The sequence below is a fragment of the Gadus morhua genome, chromosome 19, assembly GCF_902167405.1.
Source record: "Gadus morhua chromosome 19, gadMor3.0, whole genome shotgun sequence".
In the NCBI taxonomy this organism is placed as follows: Eukaryota; Metazoa; Chordata; class Actinopteri; order Gadiformes; family Gadidae; genus Gadus; species Gadus morhua.
The window spans coordinates 17,560,732-17,574,865 of record NC_044066.1 but is presented as its reverse complement, the minus strand read 5'-3'; the positions used below and the strand labels follow the sequence as shown (position 1 = coordinate 17,574,865).

Below are 14,134 nucleotides of genomic sequence, written 5' to 3'. Positions count from 1 at the left end.
TTGTTCTTCACTACAGCGGGAGGGAGAGGCCCCCGTGGGACGGTTCAACCATCACCACTGCTTGTCGCCATTTCTTTTAATGTCTACCGGCACGAGAGAGAGCAAGCGTGAGAGAGAGAGGGAGAGTGAGCGAGAGCGAGAGAGCAAGAGAGCAAGAGAGCGAGAGAGCTATACCTTATTCATGAGATGCTGAAACCTTGGATTTGGTGTCATGTATGTGTTGGAGCAATAACACAACAGTATAGAAAAGAGGGAGTCAAAGAGATAGAGGGATGCGAGGAGGGGGTCCAAGACTGCGAGAGGCAGCACTTGTGTAATCGTGCCACTGGCCAAAGTATTACCGCCCTGATCGTAAATCAATGCAGTAGCATGAAGGCTGTGGAGAAACCACATCCGGTCTGGGGGACGAGAGGCCAAACGAAGACACTGTGACTGTGTGACTGTGTGTGTGTGTGTGTCTCTCTCTGTGTGCGTCTGTGTTTGTGTGTGTATGCGTTTCTCTTTGTGTCTGTGTGTGCGTGTCTGTGTCTGTGTGTGCGTGTCTGTCTGTGTGTGTGCGTGTCTGTGTGTGTGTGTCTGTTCGGAAGCAACGACCAGACATCCCAGCTGATAGTCTTTTTTAGACGGTTCTCCCACTGTTGACGGTATTGTTTTTAGCGACAGGACAGAACAATGCCGTGCGATAGGGAAATGTTAAGCAGATGCAGCGAGAGAGAGAGAGAGAGAGAGAGAGAGAGAGAGAGAGCGCGAGTGATGAATGAGGCACCGCCGCTGAAGCTGTGAACAATGCACAGCATGACGCCGTTCAGGATTTCAGAAGAGTTACGGGATGTTGCTCGGCGCATATTAAAAACGCCGGCTTGATAAGAACAGCAGCGCGTCGGTGAACATCTGATTCCAAAACCAAAAAAACATTAATTCCCCCGCTCGCTCCCAGCTAATATTTAGAGGCCAAGGAGAATAGGTGTGTGATTACGAGCGTGTCTTTTTCGACGACGCAATTAGACTTGCAGATGAACAGCACAATGTCAAAACAGCCGGCTAGGCTAACGGTTCATCACCCACATTCCAGGTGCCACTGGGAGATGGCAACTCCAATCTACAGCAGGAAGGCTGCAGTAGCCACCGAGCCATAATGAAATGGGTACACCTCGCATAACAATATACAAACACTACAAACATGTCTGCAAATGACAATATATGAACAGTACAACTATAATGTGTACAAATTAGAATATCTGAACACTGCAACTATAATGTACACAAATAACAATATCTGAACAGTACAACTTCAAATGACAATATATCCATACACTTAGCAAAAGGCCTTTTATTTCTGCCATATCGTGCACGCCATCTGCACAACACGATATGTTTACCCTATATTCATAATGTACATCAATTACAGCCTGTGCAAAACATTTGGCAAGCAAAACTTTCTGTTTTGCCAAGTCTGGTTTCAAACAGGAACACAATGAGGAGGAGACGCACAGCGCGGTGACTCAGAGGGGTGGCACACATTATTTCATTACCACGCTAACTAAAGAGAACGGTTATTAACCCCCTGCAACCACTCCCCCCCCCCCCCCCCCCCGCGCAAAAGGGGCAGACCTGGAAGGAGAGGGGGGGGAGGGGAGGGGGGGGCTGTGACGCATCGAACTGACTCGCCAGACATCCTCCCGGAGAGCACCCCCCCACCGACACGTGGCACACCCGGGGTGGGTGGGGGAGCGAGAGACCCCCCCACACCACAGGCCAGAGCCTGAAGGGGGCGTGGCTCCCAGTGGGTTTATCATAGCCCGCCTCACTTCTGTTACAACGAGGGTCTATTCTGGGGGAACTGGCGTCAGCGGGAAACGGTTACGGGGTACGTGGACTAAAAATAAAGGCAGCGATTCTGTGCGCATTAAGCCGGGAAAAGCTTCAGCTACGGGGGCTGAAAGAGGAAGTGACGTGTACATGTGTGTGTGAGTGCGTACGTACGTGTGTACGTGTGTGTGTGTGTGTGTGTACGTGTGTTCTCAGGAGGGCCGGCGGTCAGCACAGGCCGCTCGGCACAACACCTCTCACGCCCGCCCAAACCCTCTCATCCTCTTACTGGGTGGATGACCTTTCCTCCGCGCTGGAGCTACTCGATCCGTCTCTTACCGGTCAGACGTACAGCGATGGCCCCAGGGTATCACCTAGAGGAGACACTCCAGACTGCACCCTGAGGTGCACTCGTCCAAAACCGACGCCGAGGCAGAGAACTCAGCAGGTAACCCTGTAATCTGTCGGTTCACTTTCAACGAAGTTCACTCCGAAGTGACGCAATGCCTTGAAAAACATAATGACTAATGCTGCGGTCGTTTTGTCAGAGACTGCACCGTGTTAATTTATATCACAACCTCAGATGAGCCAGACGGTGAACTAGGATTAAAAGTGCTGTTCTGCAAATTGACATTGCTCCCACCAGAAGAAGTAAACGTGTGGTGTCCATTTACTGCCGAACCCTTACCCCCGCAGACGCCTGTCCCTTGACCCTCCAAACCACCCTGGCTAACATCGACCTTGTCCTCCATGATTCATTTATTCGTTCATTCGTTTAAGAGCCACCGTGTACCGTTATCGTCAGCGACGGACGGCCGTGAACACAATCAAAGCATCCGCTCAATACAGGACCAGCTCCAAATTAAACTGGGACACAAGTTCCCAAAACAACTACACCGCCGCGATGGAGAAGATTGTGGTCATCGACCCGCCCCGAGCCCGGCGGATATCGCAGCTCCACGTGTTGCCGAGAGTGAACGGATCAAAGCGTGTTCCAACATGGAGAACGTGGGCGGAGGTTATTGACGGCCTGCGACACAGAGGTCGGGGTCTGGAGAAGCTCTTTATGAGTCCACGTCGGACGCACTTCTGATGACGCACACAAACACACCATCTTCATAGAGCTAAGGAGGGCTGTTAAGTAACGCACGCTGGGAATAGACTAAGCAGCGTTATTCAAAGATTAGGGGGGGGGGGAGGGGGGGGGGGGGGAGGGGGGGGGGGGGGGGGAGGGGGGGGGGGGGGGGGGGGGAGAGAGGGAGAGGGAGAGAGAATGCATTGAAAGTTTGAACCAGTGGATGCGTGTGCTGAACTTGAAGTCATAATCCAAAAAAGTAAATAACCTTCGAGAGGGAGCCAGAGAGACAGAGACCCAGATAGAAGGAGACACAGAGGGACAGACAAACTGAGAGCGAGAGAGAGAGCGAGAGAGAGACAGAGAAAGGTAGCGAGGGATGTGTTTATAAATAGAGGCCGAATAAATCAGGGCCTCTCCTTGCGCGGCACGCCAGATTAATTATGTGTGACTGCATCAGGAGAAATTAAGATATACCCGCGTGTCGCTGCGCAGAGAGAGAGGAGGACGGACATGTGTGGACGGGGGGGGGAAGAGACAGGGAGGAGAGGGGGGAAGGGAGGGGGGAGGGGTTTGGTGTCAGAAAGTGTCGGTCACAGATTTAAAACCGGAGGGCTGTACGAAAGACGTAAGAGAGAGGATTAGGGAAGGAGAGAGAAGGCAAGAGCGAGAGAGAGAGAGAGAGAGAGAGGGGTAATAACAAGAAAATAGACTGATGCCTGATGGAGAGGATAAGTACAGCCCCACGAGAGTGCCTGCGGTGGACCCCCCAGTGTGAGCCAGGCCGCGGCCCCCAGCTGGGGAGCGCCTCGGCTAATTATAGCAGACACAAATGTGAACGGGGACGACGCAGATTTAGGCCCAATCCCATTTCTACCCCTTCCCCCTCCCCCTTGTTTTGAAGGGGTAAGTGGAAAGGGGTAGAAGTGGAAAGGGGTAGAAATGGGATTGGGCCTTAGCCCCCCCTCATCAAACATGCCGCTGCCTCCCGGAGACGAGTCGGGAGCTGAGATATGACGATCACGTGGTTCAGACGGCCCGCGTGCCGTGCTCGGCGGCTACATTCACTCAAGGGCACAAACAACTTGCGTAATTAAACGGCCCATTTGTGGGCGAATCAAGCGCCTGATGTCGCCTTGATGAGCAGCCGTAAACCAATGGGAGCGGTCGGGGATGCACGTCTCCCCGGACGGGCCCCCCGCCCTTCGCCGACCAAACGCCGTGGTGGCGAGCTTGATGATTGACATCCGCGGCGTTCCGCCGGGACGCAGGCGGACGGGGGTCACGTCCAAAATGGTCGGCCGTTGCCCTCGCGATGGCTGTTCATGGGAATCGTCACTCTGCAGCACTTTTAGTTGTGTGCGACGCTCGACTGCTCTGGTCTGCAGGAGTCACTGATGTCACTTATTGTGATCTCAAAATAAACTGTCTAAAATAAAATCCTCATCCGTCCTGTGTGTGTGTGTCTGCGAGTGTTGGTGTGTCTGTGAGTGTCTGTGCATGTTTGTGACTGTCTGTGAGGGCATGAGTGCGAGTGTGTGTCTGAGGGTGCAAGTGTCGTATCAGACCCAGTGTCTGCATACGTCCTCAGCCATTATTAGTATGCAAGGTGCGTCAGACATGGCCAGAAATACAGCCATCCAGCCAGCCCTAACGCTGGATGCAGGCTTTATTAAATGAATCCATCTTGCCGGCTCCACACCCACGTAGCACGCCACAAACTGCTGATGCTGCCAACACCGTTCACAATGTTGGCAGGAGAGGACTACGATAAAGTGTGCACTTTATGGAAACTTACTGTAAATGATAATATGTGCGGTTTTAAAGTGTGCACTGTATGCGCACGCATGCACGTGCATGTGTGTGCAAAGAAGTACAAAGGGCGGAATGTGTGAGAGAACATTTATCGACGCGTGTGTCGGGGAGGGCGGGAGACTCAACCAATCAGGTGAGGCGGTGGATGTCACCAACAGAATGAATCATGGGTAAGGTATTTGCATCCATGGCAATTCGTGTTTGTTGGGGATCAATGCTCTACCGTTATGGCTTTGGCAGTGCGAGCTGCACCTCCAACACCACACTCAGTCTCCAACAGCAGTTTGTCCTGAAGGATGCACTTCCAAAACAATTAAAATGAGAAGAACAGAGCTGCCCAACACGGAAAGGCAAATAATACCATACACATGCATGTTTCGAGAGAGGAGCCGGGCGATTTGGCTAGATAAATGGTGTCTGGGGCTGGATCCATTATGCCCTGGGCCCATACACTGCTGTATTTAAAACCTATTACCATGTGAATGGATGGCATGAGGCAGACAAACCTTGTCCAAAGCCCTGCTAGAGTTGAACAGCTGCAGCCAAGAGGATACTATAACAGCGTGGAGGGAGACGGGATGGACGACATAGGACTAGACTGACTAGGACTAAATGCTATGGGACATTCTGTCGTCGCGCTGTGTGAATTGTGTGTCATTATCACCCTGACATTCATTATTATTATACATTGGCTGTTACCGGCAAAACAGCACGTGCAGGGAGCTGCTAAACGACAAATGAAAACATGCGCCTTCATTTTGAAATGTCATGATCTTGTGAGGAATGTCTGTGTTTCAACACTCTGTCCTTTAACTTAGCTCTGTTCATTGAAGGGACCGAGAATGGGGCAGATCGATGGCACAGGGCAGCCCGGAGGTGAGCCAACTACTGCGGACACCACGGTCCTGTCCTCCCCCCCTCCCTGGTTCCCTTCCTCTGACTGGCAGCGCGTAGCTCTGTGGCAGCGTGTAGCTCTAGTGGCCGTGTCCCTATACAAGCCGGACTGACGGATGACGGAAGTGGAGGGAACCCAAGAAAAAGAAAAGGTGCCTGGGAATGATGTCTCTGAGTAATGCCATTCTGCTGTCAGATGATCCCACCTATTGTCCCGGAACAAAAGTGGGACGGATGATCTGGGATCTTGATGAAAGCAGGGCGGAACGTCGCGTGCTCCATAACACCAGAACACAAAGAGCCTGAGAGGAGCGACGGGAGGAGAGGGAGGAGACGGAGCCTCCGAGGGCACTCACCTCTCTCTGGAGCACCAGATCTCTGGTGAACACCAAGGCATCGTTGCTGAAGGGGTCGGCGGTCTGAACGCCCCCGGGCGTGTTCCTGGAGCCACGTGGACAGTCGATGCCTGGCCCGGCGGAGGGAAGGAGAAGGAAGGGTTAGGGTCTGGATTAGGGGTGTTGTTTGAGTCCCGAACCCAAGGGTTCCGGGTATGAACCCCAATGGTGGCAGGCTACCTGCAGGCGTCCTTAAGCATGACACCCACCCCCCACCTGCTCCTAATTAATGACGCATATCTTAAAATGATTCACTGCAAGATGCTCTGGATGAACGCGTCCGCTTAATGACTAAATAGTAAACAGCACTAAATGGGCTATCATAAATCTGAAATGCGGCGGCAATTACATGTGTGCTTAAGACGTGATGGACAGCGATATTGACAACAAGATGAATCATTCACGGATCCAAACCCTCACTTTGTCCACGGAAGCCGCAGCGGAGACACATGACAGATGCTGCGTCACAGATTGCTTTCACACACCACTCAAGGATCAGCGGTCAACATGGTCCGTCTCCACAAACACACGGGAATCTGTCAGCGGTGACTGACCGAGTGCACGCGCACGCGGCAGAGTGAATACATCAATGGACGGGGAGGAAGAGGGAAGGGGACGAAGACTGGCTGTAGAAGGCCTGGGCCTGCAGTGATGCCACTTGGAGGTCTTCATGGGTCTAGCCGACCCCTAGGACTAGAGGACCCGACCCCTACCGGTTATTAAGGTTCATTTGGACCGGGTCGGTACCGTTACATCCATACCCATGTACATCTGAGCAGACCGGTGATCACCGCCCTTCAGCAGAGGAACGCATGGAGCTGCTGTGAGTGACCAATACGCTGACCATTAGCAACAGATCCCAAGAGGCAGGAATAAGGGGCGAAAACCACACAAGGGCCAAATTGGAGAAAGAGGAGAAAGAAACTCTGAGTGGAGTTTAGTCAGAGCGAAAGAAAGGGGAACAGTGAAGATGGAGGTTAAGTGTATTACGTATGGCAGACTGTCCCACTCACATAAAAACAGACTCATACATGATTTAAGGTGATAGCGAAGCCTAATCCATTTAGGTCTAACTGTTGTTTTGATCTCCGTTGCTTAGGATGCCGCATGCTGTATCTGACATGATTAACATTTTAAGCAGAAGATGCATTTCTTGTTAAAAATATATTTGCCGGGTTTGTCAGGTCGATAACATACCCCACACTCTTAGATCCCGGTCTTGCTCCTCTGAGATATACAGTAATATCTCGAAATATAATAGGAGATATTATATACATTTTCTTCAATTACGAGATTTGACCAGGCCCTTAAATGACAAATCCGGTGTAAAATGGATTTGGGATATGTTTGGTATGATAACAAGTTGGAACGTTCGTTTTGGAGCAAAGAAGCGCATATAGACGCATTCTTCAGTTGACTGTTTTTAGCCGATTCTATCAAAATGCTATAAACTTGGAACGATAGGGGCATGTGTTATGGTAAAAACTCAATTGCTATTTTAAACCACTTAAAAGGCTAGAAGTAGCCCGTCACTTCTTTGGTAGTGTTAATAAGGGTCTTAAGATATAAAACGAGGCATGGATAACTTTGTAAGTGTACAGATTGTTTATTAAAAAGGACATTTTATACAAACAGTACCATCAGTAGTTCACCCGTCGACGCCATCTTGTATTTAATACTCAATAGGTAGATTGACGAACACAGAGATTGTGACATCCGTCAACAACACGCAAGCTCTGTGTTCGCCAATCTACTTAGTAGAAAAAAACAGCTAAAAACAGCCAATTTAAGAATGCGTCTATACTCGCTCTTTTGCTCCCAAACGAACATTCCAACTCGTTATCATCCTAAACATATCCCAGATCCATTTCATAGCGGATTTCTTCTTTAAGGGTTGGGGTCTGTTTTGGAGCAGTGAAGTCCTCTACTGCTGGGCTCTCTCGACCCTGACCTTCGTGTACTTCCAGGAACTTTCTCTTACAGGGGGTAGAGCGCAGGAAGTGGATTACTTAACCATGACGCAGTGCAGGAACCGTGCGAGTACAAAGGATTCATCACTACACACGCACTCTCCAGGGAAGGGTTGGAGAGGGAGAGGGGGGGAAATAAAGCGGGAAAATGGTATGAGGGCCTGGTAGGATGAACGCGTGGGTTTGCAAAGGGAATGAGTTTCTCCGGTTGAACGTGACTGGGGTTCGAGGTGGGAAGGTATGGATGCTATAAGTACAGTAGTACTCCTGAGTTCACATGCACGCTGTCACACGCTCTGTATGCACAGCATGGGGCCTCCGGCAGTCTTCCTCCTCCTGGGGCTCTTTGATGCAGGAGATGCCTTCAGCAGAAGATAACCCTTTGCTTCAATGGAGGCACCAGCTCTTTGTCTCCATCCCCCGTTAAGGCTTCAAACACCCAAGTGCACACACACACACACACACACACACGCACGCACGCAAACAGATGCACACACGCACAAATGCATGCATGATTGGGAGGCTGGTGGAGGATCTAGGAGTTCAGTCAGCGATGTGTTTTGTTCTGTTGTGCGCTTCTTGCCTCCGCACCGCACCGCGCTACACTATACAGCCCAAGAAGGGCCGACCACCAGCGTCCACGCACGACGGATATCTTGGATCTGATATGCAAACTGGTTTCTCATTCCTCCACTGCCTTCGGTGTTACCGGTATTGATTTATGCAGAGTAACCCCCTGATAGTTTACTGTGGGTGATAAACCAGTCAACAATGTGCTAACAAAGCAACAACAATCTCTGCGTCCCCTCCATCCTCCCTACTGTCTTCCACCCTGGCTAAGTGCAGCTCCATCCAGGACACCGGCGCGCCGTAAGCTGCCAAAACGGGAGGGGGTTTTGGTTTCAGTTTAAAGACGAACAATGTGTAGGATTTGAACATGCATAGATTGCTTTAAATTTCCAATGTACAAACAATGATTGCAATCTAACTCTAAAAATGTTAAGTTCAATGACTCTCTCCCTGCAAGGCTTGAGGGCTGACTGTGTTTTATTTAACCGGGGCAGTTTTACTGGCAAAATGGAACGATGTGACGTCTTAAGTGTAAAATGGCAGAAAGAAAAGTCTCTTAATTTTTGCACTTAATGTCCATTATATACAATCTCATTGGCCGTTTATAATTATAGGTTATTTATTAAAACCAACATTTTGCTGTTTATTACATCAAATTATATATATAAAATAGTGGTGGGTATAGATTATTGGGTGGGTACAAAATGATTCTTGACGAAAACTGGTGGGGAAGCGTCCAGCATAAATAAGTGACTCCTATGCCCAGCTCCCAACCCAACTTTGAAAATAGATTAAGGGCGATATTTTTTTTTTAATCGCCCAATAAAAGTCTTGCGTTAACGCAGATAACGGCCAGCCACTATATATATATATATATATATATATATATATATATATATATATATATATATATATATATATATATATATATATATATATATATATATATATATATATATATATATATATAACAACCCACAGACCATGAGCTGAAATAGGCTGCAGTTCACTTAGCCACCAAGGGGATCAGAAACCCGAAGTTCTCCCATGTGACCCCCCTCTTCCGGGACCTCCACTGGCTCCCTGTAGTAGCTCGCATCAAATTTAAGACGATGGTACTGGCATACAAGGCAGTCGATGGAACTGCCCCTGCCTACCTCCAAGCATTGCTAAAGCCACACACCCCAGCTTGATCCCTCCGCTCAACTACCTCAGCTGGACGTCTGGTACCGCCATCGTTAAGAGCTAGCAAAGGCCGTTCAGAAAAGTCACAACTTTTCTCGGTTTTGGGACCTCAGTGGTGGAACGAGCTCCCTGCCGCTCTCAGGACCGCAGAGTCGCTCACTATCTTCTGAAAAAGACTCAAGACTCACCTGTTCAGAGTCCACCTCGACACTGTATACCCACCCTCCCCCTTCTGGCCACCATTGTACACTGTATTGTATTGTATTGTATTGTATTATAGTACTTAACTGTGTAGCAACTGCAGTAGCTGCTATCATTGCTGTAACACGGGGAATTGGTTAGCCTAGCGATTGTTGTACTTGCACTTGGTTCTATAAACATCCTTTCTGTACCGACAGCGATATATTGATGCACTTCTTATGACAAATGTACTTATTGTAAGTCGCTTTTGATAAAAGCGTCTGCTAAATGCCCTAAATGTAAATGTAGAAACGAAAAGTAGTCCATTTAAGACAACAGATCGGCCTTGATCACTTCAAAAGAGAAAGAACAAATCGAGAACCATCAAACAGAACTTCAATACCATTTTTGTCGGCGACAACAACAAACCACCAACAAATCTCCTCATGAACCACATGAGGTGATAGGAAATTAAGCCTGGTAGTTTAACCAGTTAACCATTCCACACAGACTGGCACAGCCAGAGCTCGTTAAACCCCTTGCAAATAATCATACCAGGGAGGAAAAATGCTATTTTCTGTAGGCACACGCGTCCAAAGAGAACAACATCATCTCGTTTTTTTCCCAAGGAGAAGCAAACCACAACAACTCCATTAGCTGCTAATATCAAGTAAATACTCTGTTGACCAAGATTAGCATTTAAATGGCCTGCTGTGTCCGGAGCGATTCAGAAAAACAGGGCGTCCGCAAGTTTAGGCAGGTTGAATTTATGACATTGCAAGACCTTTCTAATACCCATTACAGGGAAATGCGAGGTCTTTTTTGTTGCAAGTAAAGTGCACAGAGGAGGGAATTTGGGTTGAACCGTTCGGCAACACAGACACATTAACTCATCATCCCATGAACAGGACAATTAATATTTAATTGTATTTGTTTCTCAGCATTCAAGTATCATTTTCCAATAATGCAAGTTACCGCCCATTAACCGTTTACTGATTAACAATTAATGTTGTAAAACCCATTCATTAAACCTCACATAACTCTCTCCCCACCCCCCTTCTGCCATCCTTTGCAACCGCTTGACAACCAACAAGTTATTTCATTACTTTGAACATTCGATCGTTAATGTGTTTTGTGTTCACGGTGGAAATCAGCCATTGGCAGTCGGCTTTGCCTACCCTCGGCAGCCCGTTCATGTCTAATGGCTGTGGGGATATCTCCCATCACGGCTCTCTCAAACGGGGCAACCCTAGCGCTTCACAAAATAAGACTGGGAAGGGTGAACGTGTGGAGGTGAGGAAGAGGATGAGGAGGAAGGACCCCATGGCAAGGAAGGTATTTTTAGAAGTGGACCAGGCCAGGTTTACCAGGGGGGACTGCCTGACGGGGAAGGACAGATGCCAAACGAGACAAGGGGATGTGAGGGACAGAGTCGAGAGAGAAATGAATGTCTGTACACCGACGGACAGACGCACAGAAATATCTTGTCCCTTGTCCCCTCTGCATTGTTTTAGGTGCATGAACTGCCTTGATGTCTTTGCCATCATCTGTGCATGTTTGTTTGTTCCTGCTCTAATTGTTTGTCTTTTTCCCCTTGTGCCTAGGCCTGCTGTAATTATAAATGCAATTGAATGTATTGAATTCTTATTGCATTGTAGGTTGCCTATTGACAACTGGCCAGGGACTACAGCTGGAAATGATCCAAATAGGCTAAAGCTGCTCCTTTTACTGTACAGTTAATCAAAGGGGACTGTCCACGAAACTATAAACAAATAAACTAAACTCATGATGTTCTTGTTCTTCCTTTTTCACAGCGTTTCCTATGCGGTATATATTGCAGTAACAATACAACCAGTTATGGATGTGCTCAACTATTCATCGTAATTTACATACAATTATCTCATTAACGTGAGCATATGGTGAGCAGAGCTGCATTGGGCAATGTCATCCGGAAAAAAAGTTCTGAGTCTGCACACTAAGAAATGCCCTTAAATAACTTATCACACTCCGAAGTCTCATTTTTAATTACATGGGGTATTGGTTCAACCTGCACGGAATGAGAATCGCACAGACTTGACCTTTCTACCCCTCCTCACCAAAATACACTAATGAGCGTAAATGCTCAAAAAATATAAAATTAAAAAATAACTTTTTGACAGACAGATAAGAGTTGTTCGTTTGAGGTACATTTGTACCTGTTAAACTCTTTGTTATGGAGATTATCGCGCTACTGAACACGGAGAGCATATGGTAAAATGTTCCTGGTTCCATTATGTGCGTGCCAAGATCACACATTGATGCATTCATATATGTAGAGCTATATGTAGATGCTATTTTTCCATCTCGTGTTTCGCGCCGAGACCTTTGATGTCATCTTCTCCTTACAATGGCCTCCTCTCAACAGCTATCCACGTTCCTTCTCTCTCTTCGACAGCCAGCTGGCAAACCAAGCGCCAAAGTTCAGCGTGACGTAAACATTGAGTATTTTGACAGCTCCAAATTTACATATATCGACATGAGGTCAATAATGTGCACATTTAAAAACTAACAGAAACCATGGATTTAGCACCCTTATTTGAACTTATAAAACCAACTCTTTCTCCTTCAACACAACTAAAGAAACACCAATTTTAAGTTGACCATGTATAACTTGGTCAACTTCAAAAGCAAAGATCCTATCGTGATACCAGATCCAAGAGCCCAAGGTGAAAGCACTAACAGATTGAGTTACCCACGTATGGCAGGTGCTACAAAGGCTCCGGAACCCCGGTTTGAAGACCCGTGAATTTATACGAATGAGGCGCAGTGTCGACCTTCAAACACAAGGAAACCACGAATCAAGCGGAATGTGCGGTCCGACACGGTAATGGCCCGTAGCGGCGTTCTTTATCGACCTCTTTCTTCCATCTCCAATATTCACAGACTTTATTTTACTAGTGAGCTTCTTCACCGGTGGAATGTTTCGCGCTCCGCTCGCCTGCCATCCTTCAGTCTTCAGCACTCAGTCCCGTTCCCCTGCGCAGGCGGCACACACTCGCACACACACACGCGCGCGCACACACACACACACACACACGCGCACATACATACACACACACACACACACACACACACACACACACACACACACACACTGACAGCCCACATCTTTGTGTCCAAACGACAGGGCTTTAATCTTTACGACAGACGATCGCTCTCTGGAACTTTCTGAGCAACTTTGAAAGCACACCTCGCCCCCCCTGCCCCCTTCTCCCCTGCCCCCGTCCCCCCCCGTCCCCCCGTCTAAAATCAAGATCAAAGCTGTCAAAGCTGAATGATGCTGCGGTACTCGCACGTATACGGCTGCATCGCCTTTATCTGACGTAACGGGCACCCTCCTTTCAAACTGACCTCCAGTCCTAAATGTCTCTGCTACTGCTTCGCCTTAAACTGCTTTACCCCTCTCCGCCTCTTTCGCCTCAGACGGATCTATTTGATGCCTCGTGTTTCCAACGCTATTCGTGTTTTGAATAATGACATGCTTCTCAAATGGCCTTTTTCATTCACCTGACCCGACATGGAAACATGGGGTTGGATTCCGAGTGTATATTCTGAATCAAAGCCATGCCACCTTCCTACCTTCTGCGAAGGAAAGGAAACAGGAACCGTTGGAAACTACAAAGGCAGTTGGCATGGAACTGACAAATGTTTGAAAAGCAGGAAATGGAAGTTGGTGAGAGAGGGTCAAAAGGAAATAAAAAGAAAAAAAGACGCGGAAAGGAAATCCTCTTTTCTTCTTTGGGCTTTCCCTTCAAGTTTCAGGGCTTTTCTCATTCGTCTTTGTTGTCCAACAGCCGTGTTCTCCTCATTCCTTTTCACGATTTCTTTGTTTCAAAATATCAAGGGTCCGGAAAGGGTCCGGAAAAAACCAGAGACTGGTCAGAGGGAGGACATGGAGGTGTTTTTTCAACGAGGAAAATAAAACCCACCCATGGCTTTTGCAACAGTGAAAAAAAGGGGTACATTATTCACATATTGTTTATCTACAGAGAAAACTTTATTCGAGAACAAACTGTAGCTACACAGAGATAATGGACGGCTGGTTGGGTAGAAATGCTGTTGGCATAGAAGTCGATCCAAGTTGCACTGCCAAAAATGATAAAAATAAACCCCTTTTACACATGCAGATGTATCTGGGAATGGTCCAACAATTTACCACACTAAAAATCACCAAATAGGATGATTTGGCAATTTTCCTGGAA

At 47.9% G+C, this 14,134-nt stretch overlaps 1 protein-coding gene across 1 annotated transcript in view; it reads right to left on the bottom strand.

Annotated features, from left to right (window-relative positions):
- snd1 (staphylococcal nuclease and tudor domain containing 1) overlaps positions 1 to 14,134 on the bottom strand; it is a gene marked incomplete in the record, with an annotated part of 184,689 nt that overhangs the window by 115,079 nt on the left and 55,476 nt on the right. The window contains 1 exon segment of the mRNA XM_030341190.1: positions 5,950 to 6,059. Coding sequence (XP_030197050.1) covers positions 5,950 to 6,059 — 110 coding nt within the window.